At 36.2% G+C, this 24171-nt stretch overlaps 1 protein-coding gene across 1 annotated transcript in view; it reads right to left on the minus strand.

Moving 5' to 3' along the window:
* LOC124391275 (CSC1-like protein 2) overlaps positions 1-24171 on the minus strand; it is a 55162-nt gene that overhangs the window by 15272 nt on the left and 15719 nt on the right. The window contains 8 exon segments of the mRNA XM_046857747.1: positions 1434-1542; positions 1627-1678; positions 5410-5552; positions 6349-6386; positions 8960-9050; positions 11639-11677; positions 21264-21343; positions 22760-22965. Coding sequence (XP_046713703.1) covers positions 1434-1542; positions 1627-1678; positions 5410-5552; positions 6349-6386; positions 8960-9050; positions 11639-11677; positions 21264-21343; positions 22760-22921 — 714 coding nt within the window. The 5' untranslated portion in view covers positions 22922-22965.

The raw sequence follows: 24171 nt of genomic DNA on the forward strand, positions 1-24171 counted from the left end.
GACTGGATTATTACTGCCATAATCAATGCTTCAGATGGCTACAATTTAGCTTTGCATTTCCTAAATATCCGGTGCAAAAGGGGGGAAATGATCAATTAAGAAAACAACTAAGGACTAAATTAGTGTAATCACTGAAATTTTCCAAAAAATTATTTTTTCATTTAAACAAATTTAAACTTTAAATGCTTGGCAAGGTCACAAGGATGTAAAAATGTAACAGTAGAGTGTACTGCAATGTATAATAGCCAAAAAAGAGCATTTTCACATACACAATGCAAAGAGAACTTAAAGGATTAGACAAGAAAATAACTTGGTAGTCAGACTAATCAGGTGACATGGTCTCATGAGCCCAAATGTATCCAATTCCAAAGTGATGATGGGCAAGAAAGGAGGCGCATATAAGGTGCAGCAATCAAGCATAGTCCGTACTGCACAATCTATTGGAGGCGGTGTAATGATCTAGGGTTGCTTTAAATGGTCATGGCCCAACTCAGCCACATTATGTGGCAATAAAATGAAATCAGCCGCGAACCTGAATGTACTGAACGACCAGGCTATTCCATCATTATTTCTTTGCCAACACATATTTCAGGAAGACTTATCGAAGTGCTTCACGAAACATAATGAATTATTTGAACACATAAATAGACCACCACTGTGTCCTGACCTTAACCTAAGCGACAGTCTTGTAGGATGTGCTCAAGAAGACTTTATGAAATGGTTCAACTCTTCAATCCTCAATACAAGATCTCAGCCAATCACAAAATGCAAGTCTGGATGGAAATAAATGTGATGATGCGTAAGGATGTCAAAACAATGACAAGCGAGTGGGACTTTTTTTTTTTTTTTAAGCCAGGCAGTGTACTTACATGTTATTACATGTGTTATTATGAAATGTGAATAAGTAAGGGATTAAAACACTGAGTTCTGTCGAAAAAAACAAAACAATTCACACCATGATGGCGGAAAAGTACTACAGTTTCTTTTACCGCTGACATTTTCTTAGAACTGCATGTGAAGTACAGTAAAGGCTTAAAGTATTTTTTGATTTTCAGCCTCAGCAATTTGCTGTTAGAAATGATTAAGAACGACACAAGTTACATTTCATTTTCACAACCTTTCAAGTCAAGGTTGTAAGACAAAGCAAATAATTCTTGTCATGCGAGTGCAAAATCAAAAGTCTGAAGATTCGGAAACTTATCAAGCTTTACCACTGAACAGTCATTCCAGTGGTAATTATGAATTTATTTATACATTTTCAGGAAACCTACTATTTAAAAAATTCTAAACAAGTCTAAGTGTATAAAAGACTTAGTCTTCTACCACAGCTCCTGTCTAGCAATGAGCTCATTTACAAAATTAGATAAACACAACGTTGTTTCATATTGAATTTTGATTATTGTTTAAAAAAATAAAAATAAATAAAACTTCACCAGGTCGTCCTCCTTGTAGTGCATCTTTGAGGTGTGGCGCCTCATGCTGTAGACAGTGAGGAGGAGGTACAGGAACGCAAAAGACGTGTGCAACCACAGCAGGTTGTTCCTGTAAGACAGCAACAACATCAAATCTATCAGCATTCAAGTCAATCAACTCAATTGTCTCTCATGTAAAAGTATGAATGCTCACCCTGATTTCAGGTTTGCGATTGTTGTGCGGCCAAAGCTGTACGCGTTGTTTTCTAAAAAAAAAAAAAAAAAAAAAAAAGAAAGAAAGAAGAGTCAGGTTTCATTAATTGAACAGAGAACAATCTAGATTCCTTTTTTATTAGACTTAATTAGTAATAAGTGAGCTGCGGTAGATTTGTAGCATAAAACGTGTGTAAAACAGAAAACAGAAGATGAACTGATAAAAATAGAGAGAAAATTATTTAGAGACTGAGAAAAAGGGTTTGTAGAAATAGAAGCCTATTTTTATTGATGTGTTATGAATGTGTAAAGAGGACTTAATTCTAAAATTATACACATTATACATAAACCTGACCATAAACTTATATCAACTCAAACGAGGAGCAGAATTAATCCTTCTGGAGAAGGGAAAAAATAATAATAATAAATAAAAAAAAAAAAAAAATAGAGCCTCATAGAATGTGTTATAGTTTTACAGGTAATAATAGTCATTTTATTGTTTCTTTTTTTATGGAATCTGTTATCACTGTGGGTGTTTATTAGCAATTTTTTTTACCCTCTATTGGTATCATATTTTGCATATTGCTTGTAAAACCAATAGAACACCTCTGGTAACATGTAGATCACATATTGGTATCTACTAGATACAAACATGGACTATTATAACATCATTCAAAAAAAGCATCCAGATCCCAAGAAAATCCTACAATGGTTTCTTTGGTTTGATAAAAATGATTTAATAATGTGCACAGACAGACTGTTCACTGGAAACAATTTGGTAAAACATTTTAACAGCTGATGGTTTGCTATTGTGTTTGTAGTGGAAACAACAATAATTTATGTGATATTTCCTGACTTTGATTTAGTCCATTTAAATATTAAAAATCTTTAGTAACTGTCTTCTTAGAAAAATAAAATCATTCTGTCCTGGATCAAGTGCTATTTTATAAGTTGCTTATTAATGAGTGAAAGCCATATATGTAATTAATTACATTTTATTTAATTAAAGCTGTGATTAATTTAATTGCAACTAGGGCTACTTGTGATTAAAATGTATATGAGGCAAAATGCCATGCTTATTTATATAGCAGTGTGTTAGAATGCATTATTATCATATTTTTATTTTATTTATTTTTTTCTTTAGTCCACATTTTCTACTTTTTGTCTCAAGTTTTGTCTCAACCACAGGCAAGGAAAAATGTGTATTACTTCTTATTTGTGCCAGCTGCACAATGAAATGATGAAATGTATATACACTTTGTGTATTTATTTTTATTTTTATTTATGCTTGTGTTTTTAGGGTATTTGATGTTCTTGATTTGTATTCCATGGTGAAGCCAAAGGCAAATTTCCACTCTGTGGACAAGAAAAGAAACTAACTGAAATGCAAGTGATCATGTTTGAAGCTAGTGGTCTATACATGATTGGATAACTTCATTATCCGGCATGATGAAATCCGGCAACCTCAGAGGCGTGAAATACACATGCGATTTTCATGATTTGATTGGGGAGCTCAGCAGTATCAGTTCAAGCACTGTCGAAGTCTGATTACAGGAAATTTCTCCTGTGTAAACACTGACCAGAGTCCAGAGAGTAAGCAATAGATGAGGTGGTGCGCTTTAGAAAGTCCAATAACAGTCCAGTACTACAATCATACACCAATGATGTGTCCAACACTCACGATTATGATTATTTCAAATGCAAATATCTTAGGCATTAAGTATATAAAAAAAACTATGACTACTGTAAGGTGTAAAAACAGGAGCTCGAAGTCTCAAATGTTGGGCATGTGCAAAACTTGCATTGCTTTAACAAAAAAGCAATCTTCTTTATAAATGAGTAATTAATGAGTTAGAGAAGCTCTCATTAAATATATACACCGTAATTTCCGGACTATAAAGCACACCCTTGTATAAGCTGAATTTTACAAATATTTAAATTTTTAACATAAATAAGCCGCACCTTGTGTATAAGCCGCTGAAACTAATGAACTTTACCCAGGCTTTACCGAAAGAGAGTGTCTGTTACACGGTGTAAAGGGTGAAATATGTTGTGGCTTTAAGAGCAGAGCGGCATTTTGGGAATAGCCTGCACTGCATTCTTCCGCTATTACTGCGCGTGTGTGTGTGTGGAGACTGAGGATTATGTCCTTATTATTTTCTGATGCTCATTTCTAAGTTTCTTTGACTAACCCATAACGATGTTGCCAAGAAAAATAAAAAAGCACGAGTTTTGGAAACCTGTCTGTGCTTATAAGATTTCATTTGCAACTGGAGTTAGTGATCTCTCCCTTCACCCAGACTCAAAGCGCTACAACGGCTTGTATCTAAACAGTAGCCTACCAAGAAAGTCATTGTTCACTGTCTTCCTCCTTCCTTTCACAACTATTTCTCTCTGGAGTTTATCTTTTGGCATCGTCGTGCGTATAAAAATCAACACCGGTGGAAAATTTTGTCCCGATGCCGTGCAGCTCAGAACACAGGTGAGGTGCGTTTTTTCGTTTCCGTTCGGAAATTTCATTGGTCTAATGTTATGGGGTTCGTTTTTTTGCCTTGAAGTTTGTGAAACTGGGAAAAACTCAGGAAAAATCCATAAATTAGCCGCTTCGTTGTTTAAGCCGCGGGGTTCAAAACGTGGGGAAAAAGTAGCAGCTTATAGTCCGAAAAATACAGTACTCTATATAGGTCTGATATTCAAAAAGGAAAAAAAATTCAAAGACTTGTTTGATGTTCCAAAAACACTTAGGAATGCGATTTTCCTGTAATCATCAGCTCTCTCTACTCCATTCCCATCCTACCACCTACTTCTGTTAAATTTATCCCTTGATTCTGACATTCCTTCGACCTGGCTCCCAATTAGCCCACTCGCCCACAAGTACAATCCCATTACTGTTGAGGTTAAGCTTCAGCGCATGATAATCTACAGCTGCACTGAAGGACAGGACACGATTTAACGAGGACATCAACAGGGCAAGAATAAGTGCAAACTCTAGCTTGTTAGCAGTTTGCAGCTGAGGTACACATTTAATCACTTTGGAGACATTTGTGAAGTATCGCTCTGAAATGGAAACAGAATCCGACTCCTTAATAATATTTAACCAACTTTAGAGACACCTGATCACCCATAATTCTCTGGAAGATTCAAGAATATGCTATAGCACATTCCTGCATCACATCGAGCAGCAGCAAAAACCGGACAAAAAATATGTACAAGCTTTTCCAAAAAAAAAAAGAAAAAAAACCCCACTGTCTTCTCTCCCCACCTCTCACATAAAGCATATTTACCCCAATAATAAAAAAAAATTACAGGAGCACATTTTTGTGACAACAGTACCACAGAGTGTGTAAAATAACCACGAGTGGTCAGATTTCCTTTAGAAATAAAGTTCTATTACTAAAAATAAATAAAAATTGGTCTAAATAACCAAATAGACGTTTGGGCTTTGGAGACAACAAATAGAGAAAAAGACAGAGAAAAGACAGACCTGGAACAAATGATATGAAAATGGGTAACTCTTCGTAAGTACGTAGCTAAAATAAAATACTAGGTGATCAAATATCTATATGAGCTTAATCATATGTCTAATAATTGATATTCACTCTACGATCATGTTCACTCAATGTTTAGGTTGGATTGTATTGATTTCTGACCTTTTTTTGGTTGGGGGATGGGGAGTGCTTCATTATCAAAGAGTATGACAAACAATATAAAAGATTCACTTGTGTTTATTCTGCACTGTTGTCTTTTTTCTGAGTGCGTGTCCACTCGGCAGCGCTCTACTCACCCAGCAGGTCTCCAGAGAAGTTAACGGGCAGAACGATGCCCACTGACAGCACGCCCACCACCACCAGTAGCCCGATGATGTGCCTCTGGAAGGAAAGGTAGTGTACTGCATCCTCACCACACTTTTCACGGATCTCCTCATCCCTACACACACACACACACACACACACACACACACACACAAAATTTCACCCTCAGACTAAAAGGAATAATAATTTGTCATTTATAGCAGTGTTTTATAATTCATGTGTCTTTAAAAGGTAGCACAATGTCCAAATATTAATAGTGAAAATAATCTGAACAAAATCCCTCTTTCAAACAGTGATACTAATATTCCCCAATAATATTTAGATCTTCCGATCAAGTGACAGTCTGCCTCTTGTGGGTGTGGCCTTTCCAAATTATAACTGGAATAACATGCCTGTATGAAGACACTTTATTAAATATCTAGAATTGTTTTTAAGTCATTTAACAGTGGAATAAAATTTATGGAAAGTTTTAACATTCACATCTTCCAGTCTTTTAATTATTGTATTAAAAAAAAAAAAAAAAACCCTTCTCCTCCTGGAAATATATAATCGATTTTTTTTTATTCTCTTTTTCCTCTTTTTCTTTTCATTTAATTGGGGGAACACAAAAGTCTTACAAAAACAATGAAATGTAATAATATTCTTTTGATTTGTTTTCCAAAGACTATGGCTTGAGATATAAGTATAAAATGTTAATGTTAAAATAAATAAATAAAAAAAATAAAATAAAATAAATATAAAAATAAAGTTAGTTCAGTTAAACCTGAACGCATTATCAAAGAACTATGCATTAAAATGGTGAATAATATAGACAGACAGCTAAATGAAAAAAAAAAAAAAAAACAAGCAGTCACCAAGCTAGCTTGGCCACTAACAGCACGCTCAGCATAATAAAAAAAAAAAACACTTACTTTATTCGAAAAATGGCGGTCAGCCAGGAGCAGAAACCCTGCAGGGAGAGCGGAGACAAATGTGAGTCACGAGCATAGGCAGAGAAAACAAATGGTGTGCGTCAACATACATAAAGATAATTCACACGAAGACAATAATCATGCAAAACAAAAGTCTTTAGTAAGCACCTAGCTGATATTTGTGCATGTATAAAGGTAAGAACCGAGGCCTGATTAACTAGTGAAGAGTGACACAGCTATGTGACGTAGCTGCATGACCTGAAGCAACCACATGAAGCCTGGCTGCGGGGATCAGGATTACTGGAAGAACGCCAGTCACGCAGTAGAAAACAAACGTCACTGTGCTCACTACTGAACCTCCACATCCACAATCTGTGCCACAATTACTCAGCATTTTCGTCTGACAGTTTAAGAGACTGAAAGTGTTTCTTTGGTCTTTTTGTTCCATTGAAGAACTCTTTCACTTCCACCCACGGCAGGCTTTTTTTTGTGCCCTAATCAGCAATGCGGAAAAGTGCAAGATCATCAGCAACGTAGTTTATGCACAGAGCTAAAGGAGAAGGAGAAGGCCAGGAGCTGGAGCATATGCTACTTTATAAATTATCTTATAAGCATGCAGCAAGTGTGATCGCTCATCTGTGATAGGATGAATGGATGGCAGCCAGAGAGAAAGACAGAACAGAGTGTGCCTCGTGAGATGTGTTGATTAATTTAACTAAACTGTTTATATATAATTGTTGAAGACCAGAAACATAACTAACACAACTCACAAGACATTTATCAGACATGCCCTGTTAGCAATTTTTGCTTGTGATTTAAAACTCAAAAGAATGTCATGTTAAATATTAGTGGTGTAATAATAGATTTGTTCGTACTGAACCGTTTCAGTACAGGATTTTCAGTATGGTGCACATGTGTACCGAATGCAATTCTTATTCTGAGTGAGAAACATAGTTCAAAGTTCCCTCACAAACATTAAAGTTAGTCTCTGCCTCTCACTCACAAAAAATTTAATATATAAAACTAAAATAGAATAAATTTAATTAATTTAATACACTTTTTTATATTGATTAAATTGACTATAAATCCATTATTGCTAGACTGTTGTAAAAACGTTGGCAGTGACAGGAAGTCACCAATTTTGAACATGAACAGAACATCCGAGTTTTCTCACATGAGCAGTATAAATAGCGTTTCCGATCTGGATGGAGTAGTGCAGTGTAGCTATCTAGTGATATGGACATATACTCAATTTATTCAATATAATAAAATTTTTTATTGCAATAATTTGATTTATTCTACTTACATGTTTTATATATTATATTTTCTATTTAACACAAAAATGCATTTTTTTCATCGTTTTAAAAAATGTAAACTGCTGATGTTTACAAGCAATTTTATGTTTTGCATTACTTTCCCCATCTGTACTGAAATTTAGCAGAAATGGGACCTAAAAACAGAGGAACATACTGAACCGTGTGTTTTGTATAGTCGCACTCCTATTAAATATACAACAACATAATAAGAACACCGGTACTCTTGATCTTTCATGCAATTCCTTAAATCAACCAAACATATTACAGCAGCATAAGGTAAGAAATCTCAGACACAGGGCAAAAATTTCAGTGGTTTGAGTGCAACTGCTGCTTTTCTTACTGCTGTCCTTATACAACTGAAGTTGTGCCAAATGTATTGACTGTGACTTGTACTGTGGGAAAGAAGAACAACACTGACAACATTGAAAATCTGTAAAAAAAACCCTGAATATGATCTTGACTATGATTACATCTCTGTGTCCTGTACATTTTTTATTTATATTTAAATCTGATTAGATAATGAGATTCAGACAGACAGCTCCCTTCCCTGGTACATTCAATATATTTGACCCCAATGTAATACAAATGAATGAACGAACGAATGAATGAATGAAATCCAGTGAACATCACTCTTAAAGACAGAGCTAAGGGAGGATACCCAGAAAAATTCAAAAATAGCTACAGGGTGTCCAATTAGCACTCTTTACAACCACAAGGAAGAAAAAGCATATTAATTTTTCAAAGTGAGGGCAGATGAGCACAGATATATTACACTTTATGTTTACTATATTTTTAGGACTTTGACCATATGCGAATCCAGAGCATATCTTTAATACTGTATCGAATACTATTATTGTGCAATATCAAGGATTTACTTTGTTAGTGTTTGTACTGCTCCTAAATCAATCCTTTATCAAACTGTTGATATAAAAAGCTTGATGTCTTTCTGCACAACCATTTTGGAACGATTTTACATTCAAGTTGAACTGTTTACTGTTAATTGAAATTAAAGTGTCTATATAGATTTCTTTAAGTAACTCAAGAGAACCAGGAATCATTACTTATCAGCCTTTTTCTTTAATTTTGATCGAATATCACATACACTCCAAGACTGCAGCTAGGCTTTCTAATCATGCATTATTTAACAGAGAACAGACCTCAAGTGAACCCCAAACCAACACCCAAGCCAGAGTGGTAAATGGTCAGACAACAGCAACTACTGTACAAGCTTGGGGGGGAAGAGAGGGGAAAAAAAAAAGAAATAAATAAAAACCAAAACCCCACTAATTTCTTACATTGTCTCGCTGTTCGAAATCCACGGAGCTGGAGACAGACGTGAGCCGCTCGTAGCGATCTGGAGTCTCTGAATGCAATGCTGAAGCCACGCTAAAAGAAAATAGGGAGAGAAAAAAGGAAAGGCGGTCAAAAGCAAATTTCAAAGCAAATACACATGATGTTCTTTTTTTAAATGCAAAGGTTAAGTTGAAGTCTTTCAGGAGCACTAAAATTGGACTGAGGAGGCTGAAAGTCCATTCATGCAAATGTAGGTTAAAGTGTGGAAAGATTTGAGTGTTGACACTTATGAGGAATGTGTCAAATGTATTGTATGAAACCGAAATGGCGACCTGGGAAAAACCCTTTACATTACCCAATCTTTAATTTTAATGTTAACGTTAATGACATTCTATTCTTTGTTTCTTCCGATCTTTCAACACACTATAATATATACACATACACAAATTACCCGCACTAGTAGATTTCATTCCTACAGTATGCTACATATTTTATATTTTATATATATATATATTAAATGATGCATACAGACTTCTGAAATTTTTGAAAAACAACATTTTATTTTGGCTAAATTTGGTGATGGGTTTTCCAGGCCACCACACAGAAATATAGCTCCTTACTTAAGTTTTAATGCTTGCATATAGAAATTAGATTTACCTCAGGATTTTGGTTGGAAATTTAAACAACGAAACACAGTAGGCTTTTAACCAACTTACAAGATAAGCAAAGATTTTGCTGTGTACATAAGCATATTAGTTATGAATTATTATGGTTAGTTAAATACACACTGACTTAAAGCAAACTGGCACGTGTTGATTTTTTTTTAAAGCCACAAACTACATCAAGACATCAACATCCTACATACAGGGATCATACCAGACTCCCCGGTGACCATTTCAGGCTGTTTGAAGCAGGTTTGGTGTAAAGAAACACACACACACACACCCCTTCATCGCTGAATTCTTGATTTAAATATAAGTAAAGTGCATTGTTCAATATTTATACTCATTCTGTCAATGCGTCATACCATTATTCATATAATAAGTTTTTTCTTATATCCTTGAGCACATTTAATATACTAGTTAGTGACTTCTTGTCATGTACCAACCACTCCTACTAAGGTTGCAGAATATACCAGTTTGACTAAAACACAGTCGTCAACAGGGTCACCCGGTCCTGGGGGGGTCCTGGCTTTACTTTCTCAGTATATACATTTTATAACGGGTAAGTGAACTTTTATTACTTTTATTATTCATTATTTAATGTGTTTGTATTTTGCATGCTTACGGCATAAAGACACAATGGAAATGTATCTAGCTAGCTAGTGTAAGAACTCTGCTTGAAATTGTACTTTCTGGAAAGTAAGAAAGATGTGTACACAATGTCACATCTAAACAAATAAGTAAACAGAATGGATAGCGACAACAACCTCAAAATTTGAAAAACTTAAATATAATTATATGCAAATATGAACAACTAGTTTAAAGCTGTTTTGTTGTCCTTGTCTCAATGTAAACCCTTATAGGATATATATCCCATGTTTTTTAACAGGTTGCATAATACTAAATTATTGGTCTTTGTTTTTTGTTTTTTTTTGAACATCCAGAGTCTGGCATTTTAAAGATAGTCTAGAATAGTTTTAAGACTTTACTGGATAATTAGAATGCTTTCTAACAGGAAGACGGTTGTAATTTCGCTGAGGAACAACTAAAAAACCTTGTCAAAGAGTGTAGTTGCTTTTAGAAAGCAATACATTTGATTTAGAGTGCCTACTGCTGCCCGAGGACGAGTCAGTCAACCGAAATATTTGTCTAGAGCAGCAGAATGCTTAAAATAAGCCACGAGGATGCATGCTTCATCGACAAGACCTCTTAATGTCCTAATCTGATTTTGCCAGCGATCCTAAAGAGGACAATAGACAACAGATGGTTTTAAATACGTCTCTGTTAGGGTGAGTGAGGTTTCCAAAAAGGTCACATCTACCAAGAATTTCACTATGCAATTCACAGGGAGAGGGGACCCACAAATGAAGAGCATTAAATGTAGCCGTAGAGAGAAAATAAATCGGCTGGGAATACAAGTAACACAAGTTGGGGGGAGGGGGGTACCATAATTTTTGTGAATTGATTTTTACCTTCGCACAGGCTCATAGTTACCCTTTTCCTTTCTTGTACTGCGGTCATTTAGGTTAGACAGGCAGAATAAGATAAGTATGTTAGGAGGCATACACACACCAGCCTACACACATTCCCACACACTTGCTTTTGAGCGAAAAAAAAAAAAAAAAGGTACCAGAAGGTAAAAACTGTGTATGTTTCTGTTTTAATGGGGACAACTGATTCTACCCACACACACACACACACACACACACACACACACACACACACACACACGAAAAATAGTAATGAGAAATCACATTTGCTTATAAGGAAAGCTTACCACCATACCAGTGCCAACACATGCACACACACAAATTGTCATAAATAACAGTTTAGCGGCGGTATGTTAGGAAAAGTCAAAAGGTCAAACACTCGGAGAATGTGCAGCAGACATCAGTGCAACCCTCCCAAACACACAACACACCCTACAGGAGGAAGAAAAGCGTTTGTTAGTTCACCAGTTAGAAAAAGAGGTGCAGCCCAGGAATTTTTTTAAGGAGAGTGAACATGTAAATGACGTACTATTCCCGTTCTTCTATGCCGTTGAATCTCTTCTTCTGTCTTGGGAAGAGGAAAAAAATTTAAGTAAGTGAGAGAGAGAGAGAGAGAGAGAGAGAGAGAGAGAGAGAGAGAGAGAGAGAGAGAGAGAGAGAGAGCGAGAGAGAGAGAGAAAAATTACATACAGTGTTTCTTGTTAAAACTCGGAGAATGAACCATGTATGAGAAGGAAGAATCACATTAACAAGTTTCTAAACACAAGAAACCACTAGAAAAAAGTCCTTTTACACATATGCATTTGTCCTTGTCATAAACCATCAGAATACAAAAAGTTGTTGTCAGCATCATAATGATTGGCCCTTTTAAAATGCACCACCCAATAAAATACTTTATAAGCACATGAAGTGCATGAGGACAGAATGAAGTATGCAATATTACATGGAAATTTCTAGTAGGTATTGCCTAGTCTTGTATTGTCTAACAAATGTGGATAGGATTCTCTTTCTCTCCCCCTCCCTCCCTCCTTCGGTTGCTATACACATGCAACAACAGACCTTTAAACAATTATTTCTGTGTTCTGTGATCTAGTCATTTCAGGTGATTCTATGATTCTATGAAACTCCCCTGGAGCTGACCATTTACTGTACTCCACTATCAAGCCATAAGGAGAATTAAAAGGAAAATTTGCATAAATGTTACAAATATATTATATACAGCAAATCAGGCAACATTACATAAAAAAAAAAAAAAATCCCAAAAACAATTTAAAAAAAAACAACGATGATGATGATGATGATGGTAATAAAAATAATAATAAGCACAAATATTTTGCTAAAATGCAACAGTCACTTAGAGAAAGTTCTTTATCTACCACTCAACAATCATCCTGTACACCCAAATTTCATGACATTTTTAAGCAGAAAAAAATTAAATAAATAAATAATCACCTGCACAGGTTTAAAAATATAGCTGAGGCAAAAACTAAATGAACTCTTGCTGAATGCTACTGATGTATAGATCTGAAAAAAAAAAAAAAAAAAAGAGACAATAGCACTCCAGTGTTACATAGCGATTGCTTTAGGTGGCATCTTGTATGCTGTCAACCCCAACGCTAGATGAAAAGACTTGCAATTACTGGAATGTAACTTCATACGAGAACTACAGTGTTTTCAGGTATTTGAAAATCCAGTAGTGTGCTGCAGACATGTAATGAGTCAGTGTAACATATCATGCAACACTGCACACCGTGCTGTACATCACACAGACTTTATTACTGCAACCATGGACCAAGGCAGCGCAACTAAAAGTTCAATAAAATAGTGCAGAGCACCGCTACAGCTTTGAGATTACAGAAGGTCATACTAATAAATGAATAAGTGAATAAATAACACATGCTAAGGTCATCAAAACCTGAAGTGAAAAACAATTCGATTCATGGCATCTGAGGTAAGATCATCATCAGCAGGCTGCGTTTTACATGAGGCGCAACACACAAACACAGGCAATAAAAGAAAATGACTAAACAAACTAAGAAAACAGGTTTATTATTTCTTAAATGTAGTTATGCAGTATATTTTACATTTATGCTGTTTTGTCAGACACCCTTATCCAAAGCAACTTACATTCTCATTTATACAACTGAGCAGGAATGAGGGTCTTTCGCAAAGGGCCAACAAGCGGCAGATTTGTGATACTGGGATTTGAACTTACAACTCTTCATGCAGAAGGCCCAAAGTTTTAACAACCTAATTAACCTAATATTTCCAGTCTACCGCTGTTCTTATATTTAGAAAGTTCCTAAATGTGTTCTCTATATACAAACATTTGGCTTCAACCTCAAACACTATGGACAAAAGTTTTGGGACACCTGACTTTTCCAGCCATATATGTGTTTCTTCCTCAAACCGTCAAAAAGTTGAAGGCACGCAATTGTATGTTATTGGAAGCCAAAAGTGGCAACATAACATTTTTTACCTGAACTAGGAGAGCCAAACCTGTTCTAGCATGACAATGAAGATATGGTTTACATGAGTTGGTGTGGAATATCTTAAATTGGAATGCGAACTAAACGTTGGGCCTTCTCACCCTACATCAGTACCTTACTAACTACCTTGTGGCTAAATAAGCACAAATCTCCAACATGGGTTATGAATCATGCCTCAACTTGAACAGCAAAGCTTCCAGACTTGTAGCTTAACTCTGTTTGCAAAATATGACTCAACTGACTGCAAATCTTATGACTCAATCATTTTGGACTACATAGGTTATGAATAATAATAATAATCATATGAATATGAATATGAATAATGACTTAATTTAATACAGAGGTTAAGACTTATGACTGAACATAGGATACAAAGGTTATGACCCTTACTGCAGTGCTTGTGTTTCTCTGAGTCTCACTGCAAAGCATGTGATTTGTGACAAGCTCTCTGCGATCTGAATCACACCAAGCTTTTTCAAAGCTTATGACTGGTGCCTAACCATAACACTTATGACTGGAAACTCAGCTTAGTTTCGCACTTCTTAATTACTGACCTATGACTCATAAGGCACCTACACCAAATCAATAATAACTGTTTTACTAGATGGCTATGTCTGCATGTAATGCAATTCATGTCAATATATCTGACCGAGAACTCACCCTTTACTGTAAAACATGAAAGGAAAGCCAGCTTTATTGGTTAATTATAAATTAATGCCATAACATAGTTAAAACAGCTAGATAAGGCTGAGTTACTATGCATGTTAACTGCAACACAATAAAACCTCAGGCACTGGGCCAAGCTTTGGGCCTGAACAGAATGTTCCTGTACACTTGTATAAAGTAGCCCGAAAGCTCTGTGGTTCAGGACATACTCATTTCCAGCAGCATCACTCAATAGCACAGATAGTCAATATCCAAATGGCCCAGTTTGGGGCATTCAAGGTCCTGCAGAGCACAAATCAGAGCACCGGGAAGTGGGAGAGCAGGAGTGTGCAATAAAACTATAAAAAAACAGAAATGCTCACTGTGGAAAAGTACCTTACTATTGTTTGTTTTTCAGGAAGATACTGGGGAAGTATGAGGTAAAACTACAGGATGTCACCCACAAATATCAAAGGGATAATGGGAAGATGCATTGTTGATCTTAATAACAAGAATAAAAAAAAAGAGCAATTATGTATTGTCAACAAAAAAAACATTGACTAATAACCCATACGAATCCATTTTAATTAGATCCAAGCTTAAAAAAGGATCTAAAAGTGTAAATTTAACAAGAAACATGGATATTTGTATCTCAAACTACAGTACCACTAAGGAGCCAGGTGTATTTAGTTCACTAGCTAGTATTGAAATGTGAATAGTCAATAAACATTGTGTAAAGTAAAAGAAAATGTTTACTTAGAAAGCTACAGCTTTGGAGACGCTCTGACCCATCTAGCCAACATACAGCCATTATTATCTAAATAGCTGGCGACAAAAGTGAGTACACCCTAAGTGATAACAGCTGTACGATGTTTAACTATGCAAAGCCACATGTCGGATTTATCATGTTCATGTTTTTAACTGCTTCACAGGAACATACATATTTGTGTATCTTGTATTAGAGCAGTTAGAATTTGGTGCTTTGAGTACAATTCTCTCATACTGACCTCTGGAGTTTATCATGACACCTTATGGCAAAGAACCCTGAGGATTTGAGAATTAGAATTGCAGTTCTCCACAAAAATGGCCGAGGCTATAAGAAGATGTGTAACACCCTGAAACTGTGTTACAGTGCAGTGGTCAGGGTCATACAGAGGTTTTTCAAGACCAGCTCCAATCGGAACAGACCTCACAAGGGTCCATGAAAGAAAATTGAGTGAGGCATGAGTGCTGCCAGCATTGCTTTAGAGGATGCAGAAGCAGAAGGCCCGCATGTCAGTGCTCATACCATACAGCGCACACTGCAACAAGTCAGTTTACATGGCAGTCGTCCCAGAAGGAAGACTCCTCTAAAGCTGTTTCACAAGAAAGACTGCAAACAGTTTGCTGTAGACAACCTGTCGAGGAGCATGAATTACTGGAACCATGTCCTGTGGTCTGATGAGACAAAGATAAACTTGTTTGGTTCAGATTTTGTGTCCAGCATTTGTGGCAACGCCTTGGTAAACGGTACCAAGAAGATTGTGTCTTGCCTACAGTCAAGCATGGTGGTGGTGGTGGTTGTAGCATCATGGTCTAGGGCTGCATGAGTGCTGCTGGTACTGAGGAGCTGCAGTTCATTGAGGGGAAACATGGATTCCAGCATGTACTGTGACGTTCTGTAGCAGAACATGATGCCTTCTCTTCAAAATCTCTACCAAATGGCAGTTTTTCACTATTATAAGACTCTAAACATGCCTCCAAGATGACAACTGCCTTGCTGAGGAAACTGATGGAGTGTCCAAGTATGTCTCCGGACCTGAACCCTATTGAGTACCTGTGGGGTATCCTCAAGCAGAAGGTGGTGAAGTGCCATGTGTCTAACATCCAGTAGCTCCATGATTTCATGTCTAGGAGTGGAAGAGGATCCCACTACCAACTTGTGCAGCTCTGATGAATTCCATACTCAGCAGGATAAAGGCAGTGCTGGATAGCAATGGTGCTCACACAAAATTGACACTTTGGACACAGTTTTGACATGTTCATTTAGAGTGTACACACTTTTGTTGGAAGTTGGACAACAATGGCTGTAGAGTTATTTTTAAAAGACAAGCTGCACATTGACTAGTCTAAAGTGTATCCAGTTTTTCTATAGTATTGTCCCTTGAAAACATATAATACAATGGTTGCCGAAATGTGAGGGGTGTACTCACTATTGTGAGATATTGAACATTAATAATAAAGAACTGTAATGCAAGTGTGCATCTTCAACAATAACAGCTACTATTTATGCAGCTTTAAATGTTACATATTTTTGTAAGAAATAATCTAAAAAAAATAAAACATTTTTTAAATCAATTCTGCATATAACGATTACCACCAAAATCCGATCACTACATCAACCTTGACAAACCAATATGAGAATTATTTTATCTGTGTGAAACATACAGCACTGCTTTCAAAACACAGAAATAAGAGAACTCAATCAATAAACACTTCAGGTTAAACAAGGTCAAGGCTTCCAAAGTCAATAAAAGCCTTAAAAAAAGATCTGATTACAAGGTATGTACAAAGTTATGTAACTGGGTGTATCTTTGGCTCGATTTATTTTTGGATGTATTGATAAGCAATAAGGGCCGAAGCATTTGCCACGATGCAAAATGATATGCTGAGAGCAGGGCTGCTAGATATTCTTGGTGCTGTTTGCCAGCTGAAACACACACAGGGAGGGGGAGTGTGTGTGAGAGAGAGAGAGAGAGAGAGAGAGAGAGAGAGAGAGAGAGAGAGAGAGAGAGAGAGAGAGCGAGAGCGAGAGAGAGAGAGAGAGAGCACGCAATAATGCGTGGGTTCTCGAAACAGTCACCCTGCACAGTAACAACAGAAATCCTGGGAGTGCAGAAAATATGTGTGCTGCTCGACGGAGCAGATTGCTTCATAGAACAGATGGCATTTATAATGCCGGCTTAATTCACTTCCCTCCTCCTGTCAAGAAAATCGTGCACTGGAGCTTCTGTAGCAACACTTGTCCCTGCACGGAGGAACGAGATGGCAGCATAAAAAGGAAGGAAAGTGAAACCTCAAGGCTCGGCAGTGAAAGGCACAAAGAAATGAGTCAGGAAAAGGAGGCACAACATGTCTATGAGGTTATTTTCGACACTAAAACAAGGCCTATCCAAGGTTAATGAAGAACTGGCTGTATAAAATGTGTTAGCTAAACCAAGCCACTGCATAACCGATCCTGAAATAAATTATTTATTGAATGAATAAATAAATAAATAAATAAATAAATAAATAAATAAATAAATACGAAAAAAACACAGAATGGTGTCAAGAAGCTAGAATTAAGTTGGAGGCTGATATTTTTTATTCATTTATGTTGCCTAGATAGATTAAACACTCCATAGAATTCACATGCAATGTACATTTAGATCATTCATTTAATCCTACATCACAGACAAGATAGAGTGTGACCCAACATCCATGAACCCTATGCACATACCCAAGAAATTACAGTAGTCCATAGCCATATATGAATCCTATTCCAGACTCAGGCCATGTCCACAATCAAATCTTAAAAAGCATCTAATTTTTCCCCATTCATGTTTCAGTTTTCTGTCTAGACCGAGTCTGCATTTCTGTCCAGCAAAAACTGTGCCTACAGTAGAAATTTAAAAGCAATTTTGTGCCAGCATGAAATGAGTAAATGGAGTTATTCAAAAACAAGGGCATTTTTTTTTTCATTAGATGCAGTCAGGTGTCTCATTCAGCTCATTTAAAGATTAACAGCACTTTGTACAACCTAGCACTTTTAGAAAGGGTACGGGCATCGATTAAAAGACAGAAAGCAATAAATGCCTAATGGAAAGAATGCAGGCTGAAACGTCTTGCATTTTGTAGGTATGTGCAGTAGAAGTGGGCCTGTTTAAATTAGTACATTACAATGTGGAATTGGTACAATTTGTAGTGTACATTTAAAAATCCAGTATTAACATAGCATTTTAAGAGTTTTTTACATCTACTCAGATTGATGCAATGCATGTGCTTTAGTGCAGTGTTTGAACACTTGAATTCTAGACAAATCTATGTGCCATTAGTTTACAGAAGGTCCACATATTGCTGTGATTGTCAAATGTAGGTATACTTTTGGCCATAGAGTGTAACAGGTCAAAACTAATGACAAGTAAAAACCTTTTCTTTTTTTTACCTGCCTGTGACAAAGTCAAAAAAGATTAAACAACCAAAATTTTAACAATCTAGTATCTGGATTTGAAAAATCCTAATCAAAAGCTACCATGGACAAAAGAAGGAACACTCTTCATAGTGTGGCAATTGCTGTGACTCTAATCTTTTAATTTCTGTCAGATGGCTTCTTTCAGTGACTCTTTCCTTAACTTACATCATTGGAATCTAGTTTCGACTGTGTGTTTTGACGGAGTGTAATATGGTGCTGCTTATGAACAAGATGTTAACCTTTATGGCTTAAAACAATTTTATATTTGTAAATTTATTTGATAAAGTACATTCCCTCTGAATAATGTAAACGTATTCAGTTACTATATTCCCTAGTGACAGTTTACCTCCAAAATGTAGTCTACAATTAAACAATCAAAAAAAAAAGATGTGTTTCATGCTTGCTGTATTCAAAAGAAACATCATTACAGACTTGAAACATTCAACCTAAATAATTAGTGTTGTTCACCATCTGCCTTTCAGAGGGTTTGTGTTTGTGTGTGTGTGTGTGTGTGTGTGTGTGTAAAATAGTTTTTCTGCCTATTATGAGACCCCTGTGAGGAACACTTTTGTATTTAAGCTTGAGGCTTGAGGTTTTGGTGCAGGGGAAAATGAGCCATGCTTTGTTCTGGAAATGAAAGAGAAGGCACAAAAATACATTCATTCCTGTAGATTTTTGAATAAAAGCTAAACCCACACAGGAAAAAAAATGAGCAACAGGAAAAGCTTAGCAGCTGAAGATGCACAAAATGTAGGAGTCACAACGCTTGATATTAGTTTGGACAGTTGGTAGACCAATGTTTTATAACAGCACTTATATTAAAAATATTCTGCTGGAGACTGGCAGATAGGGCTTTATATCAAATAGTCTCATATCTGCAGGGTCCTTGGTTTGATCAAAAGATTGATTCATTGTGTGTGTAAAATGTTGTAGATTGTATACATCCACATAGGTTTCCTCAGGGATCTCATGGTTTCTTCAGACTGTCCAAAAGCATGCTGCTTAGTAGCTAAATTAATTACTCATCACTATGAATTAACTAGCATCTTATCTCACAACAGACTCTGGATTCACCACTTTGCTGTAAAACACTTACTGACAGAAAAGAAATGCTGTAAAAATTTGTATAGATTTTGACCATATAATACTCCAGGTCTCTCGCTATAAATTTCACTTTAAATCCAGCTTGGCTAAGATGACGTACAAAGACTCGAATCGTTACTATAGCAACTGTCTGGCGCAAACAGAACAAGCCAAATCCCTCTTCATCTTTCCTGCCTTACAAATAAATCTCTCTAAAAGCAGAGTGCTTCACGAATTATGCAAGTTATTAACATGCTTTTGACATTCTTATTCCTTATCTTCACTGCAACCTTACTGTCACATGACAATGTTTTTCGCACACACCAACACGCAACCTGTTTTACAGGTCTCTGAAGCTTCTTTGCTACGGATACAGATACCTGCAACAAGAAGTTGTAAAAAATGACAAACAACCGGAGACACGAGATGAGATTTCCTTCCTCAGATTTGTCAACACATACGTGTTTGAGAAAACCAGGACACCAATTTGCCACTGAATGCTCAGATATGGAAAGAATGAACAAGACACAAAATTTAAAAAAGTGGGGAAAAAAAAAAAAAAAAAAAAAAAAAATTAGTGGAAGCATGTTATAGGAAATGAATGAGTATAATTTCCAGGCTATTAAGCACACCCAAATATAAGCCGCAACCACTGAATTGTACAAAGATTTTTATTTTGAACATAAATAAGCCGCACCTGTCTATAAGCCGTCTACATTGAAATTAATGAACTTTACACAGGCTTTGATGAAAGACAGTGTCTGTTACACGGCTTATATCTAAACAGTAGTCTACCAAGAAAGTCATTGTTCACTGTCTTCCTCCTTCCTTTCACAACAAGTTTATCTTTTGGCATCATCGTGCGTTTAAAATCACCATCGGTGAAGCTTTTCTCCTGATGCCGTGCAGCTCAGAACACAGGTGAAGTGCATTTTTTTCAGAGGAACCTCTGAACCTCTCTCCGAACCTTTTATTAAATGTCAGAGGAACCTCATCCATATTTATGATGTGGTGCGGCCCGATTCAGTGGGAGCGCATCTGATTTAACAGAGTTAAAAAAAGTAGGAAAAGCGTGGGAAAAAAGTAGCGGCTTATAGTCCGGAAAATACGGTATACAGTTTCTGTCACAAAGTTGAGTTTTTATTGCTCTTATACTACAGCAATTTGACCTTAATTAATTACTTTTTATTCACAATAAGGACAAGGCATAATATGTATCCGTTTAATTTTCATATGTATCTTCCAGAAAGCCTGTAAAACAAGTCATTATTTTCATTAGAGCAGATGCACACTTGCCCCTGTATTGTATCTCAAATGTAGTCATGTCTGTTCATGAGAGAAATCTTGAAAAATAAAAAATTATTGGAGACTCCTTCCGTATAGGTATAAATAGTCAATAAATTAAAACAAGCACAGAAATAAAACTAACAGCAACTCTGACAGTAGTTCAGGCAACAAATTAATCAGCACCTCCAGACAATCAGTATCAAGAATTAAATAAATAAATAAAAACCCATTATCACCATATCAGCCTACAAAGTAAAAGGTAATGATTGTGATAATGAATTAAGGCACGATGTGACAACCCGCAAAACCTTTACAAAAAAAAAAAAAAAAAAAAAAAAAGGAAGTTTATTTAGCAACACATCATCAAACAGCATCACACATCATCATCATCATCATCATCATATCCTACAGAAAAAAAGAGAAGGAGAAGATAAATGTACCTGTCAGCGTCGGTTACGAGAGCCAGCCTGCCGTAATCCCATGCCAATTTCCGCAAAATGGAGAAGACAAAGAGAAGTACCTGAGACACAAGTGAAAACAAAGTAAGCATCAGGGCACTAAACCAATATTGGAATAAAAAAAATTTAAAAAAAAAGCCAAAAGGAAGCAATCATTGTGTTAAAGATAATTATAGGGTTTTTATTATGAGTCCCACAGAGCTATAGCATTGTAACACACAGAAGTATAACAATGCTGACTATGATACATTCAGTCCTTGGCTGGAAATTTACACCGACAACCAGGTCCAAGTCATGCTCATCAGCAAGAATATGGGTCAACATTACACTGAAGCTTGCAGCTGAGAACATTATTAGGTTACACATCTCTCTTTTAGTCCAACAACCTTCCTGCCCCTTTATAAAGGCTAAAGATCAATTGGGTGAGCAGGCATGTGGGTTAATGCATTGCTCATGCATTTAGCAGCTCTCGATTTTTTCCCCTATTAGGCATGCAAAAATAACACTGGCTATCTAAAAATCTGGGTTTCCACAGGGACTACACATTTCCTGGTCATAATATTAAAACCACTGACAAGTGCAGTGAAGAACATTATCACATTACAATGGCACCCATCAATGGTTGTGTTATAAAGAATTAGGGAGCAAATGAAGAGTCAGTTCTTGAAGTTGGTGTGTTGGAAGCTGGAAAAATCAATAAGCATTTCAGCAAGTCTTGTGAAATCAGTTTGTAATTTCCTGATTTTCCCAAAATCAATCCAATCAAATATCTGCAGGATGAACTGGAAGCACAAGTCTGATCTAATGAGGCTCCACCCCAATTACAGCATCTACTGGCTATTTTTTTAACAAGGAAAACCAACACATTATTACACAGTTGGGTTTAATGTTTTGGCTGTTTGGAATAAGTGCTTAAGAAATCTCACACAATTTCCAACTGTGGAATCTGCGTTCTTTTATCTATGGCATCTAGATTTTGTTTTTAAGACTTCGTTCGATATTTTCAGGTAGTATACAGGTTCATGCTCAAGATCTGTTACTCTTTAGAGAGACAGGAATTATCAGGGTGGAGCTTTTAGCACTAAATCGTGGATTACTCTAAATGAAGATTTAATTGAACACTCAACTCGTTTAACCACATTACAAGAAACATACACAAAAGAGAAACAGAACTTGTCAATGTACCGAGGAACAATTTAGTTACTCATTAATAAAATGTAAAAGTTTAGTATTAACAGAAATATGGAGTGACGTGAAATACAAGGTTATGAAGTGCTTTGAAGAAATAAATAAACAATTTATTTAAATTATTCCAATTACAGCTAAAAATATCAGTGAAATCACTAAATTATCTATTAGCAATATACTGTACATGTCACAGAACATTTAATCGTAAATAAATATATTTAATAAAAAGAAACCATTTAATTAAATAATTATTGGTAAACAAATCAAAAAACTAAATACAAAATGTTTACCAGGAAGCACATGAAGTCGAGAGCGAGTACAGTGGGCACTCCTCCAAAGGGAAGACCCTGTAGTACTGTGCTGCGGATCCGCGCAGAGTAGCAGTACTCTTGGGAGTTGTTGTAACAGCTGGTCTGGCCCACACAGGGCAGGCCCCCAAATATCCTCACCATCACGAGAAGACGAGAGGGTTCACTGCCGCATCCTGATACAGAACCTACAAAACAGACACAAAGATACAAAACAGTTTTAGTTTAAAAGAGAAAACATAAAATATATAAAAAACAAATATGAATACAGCCTGAATGAAGAATAATAAAAAAAAAAGTCATTAAAAGCATTCAGTCACTTGAAAACTGTTTCGATCCACAGTGGCCTTTTTGAGATTTAGATTTAAAACAAAAGAACAAAAGCTATGACCAGCACCTCAAGTATTATCTATACACATATCCTTTTTCAGTCACTTCATTCATCACAGACCAATTAGTGGCGACGAAAATCACATCAGCATACGTGTCACGGCTGAAGAGCCGCCTCCCTCAAGGAGCAATTATCTAAGGATAACTTTTCCATCTGATGCAATGGAACCCTGTAGAGACGGTGCTGAGCTCAACATGCTTGAAAAACCTCACACAAAGATGGACTTAATGCATTTGGGAACAGGGTGCCAATACTTCAAACTTACTTAAAAAGGGAGCTATGTTTGAGCGCAAATCTGCGTTCAGACATCTTTAAAATGCAATAGAAATACAAGGAGTCATTTGTTTTACAGTACTACAGAGTATATTTTATGTACAAGCTATTGTGTTATGTTTTATGTAATAAGCATGTGTAATGTACTGGAAGGTATGTAGAAGTTTATCCTGCACATGCGAGTTGACCTGCATGATAAGTAGCAAAGCAATTTAAATTTTTATCAGCAACCAAAAAAATTAGGAAGTGAGAAGAGAAAATACATTTTTGTTTGTCAATATATTACTAATGAAGTTCAATGTAGAAGACTATTCATTCCAGTCAAAGACATTATCAGATGTGTTTGACCAATCGCCATTCTACACCATTTCTTGCTCTGCCCTTACATAATCTGCCCTATGACAAAACCCCTATGAGATTCTGATCTCATCTGTTTTGTTGGTAGGTTCGCTAGGTTTCTAAAAACACCACTATTGTGCAACATACCTAGTATGATCACATAAGTGCCAGTTGCACCTGCATTAAGCATGAGTTTTTTTGTCTGCTGTTGGCAATGGGGTGACGTGAATTTTTGTTTTTCAGAACCAACATACAGGTATTTACACTAGTACTGTCTGATTCTCCTTCATTGAACCCTCTGGATATCATACTTAATTTACTATAACTTACATACACGTACTTACACTATAGCCTAATTCTAAACTGGGTTACAACTGGGTTATAACAAACA

Source organism: Silurus meridionalis, chromosome 9 (assembly GCF_014805685.1).
Source record: "Silurus meridionalis isolate SWU-2019-XX chromosome 9, ASM1480568v1, whole genome shotgun sequence".
NCBI lineage: Eukaryota > Metazoa > Chordata > Actinopteri > Siluriformes > Siluridae > Silurus > Silurus meridionalis.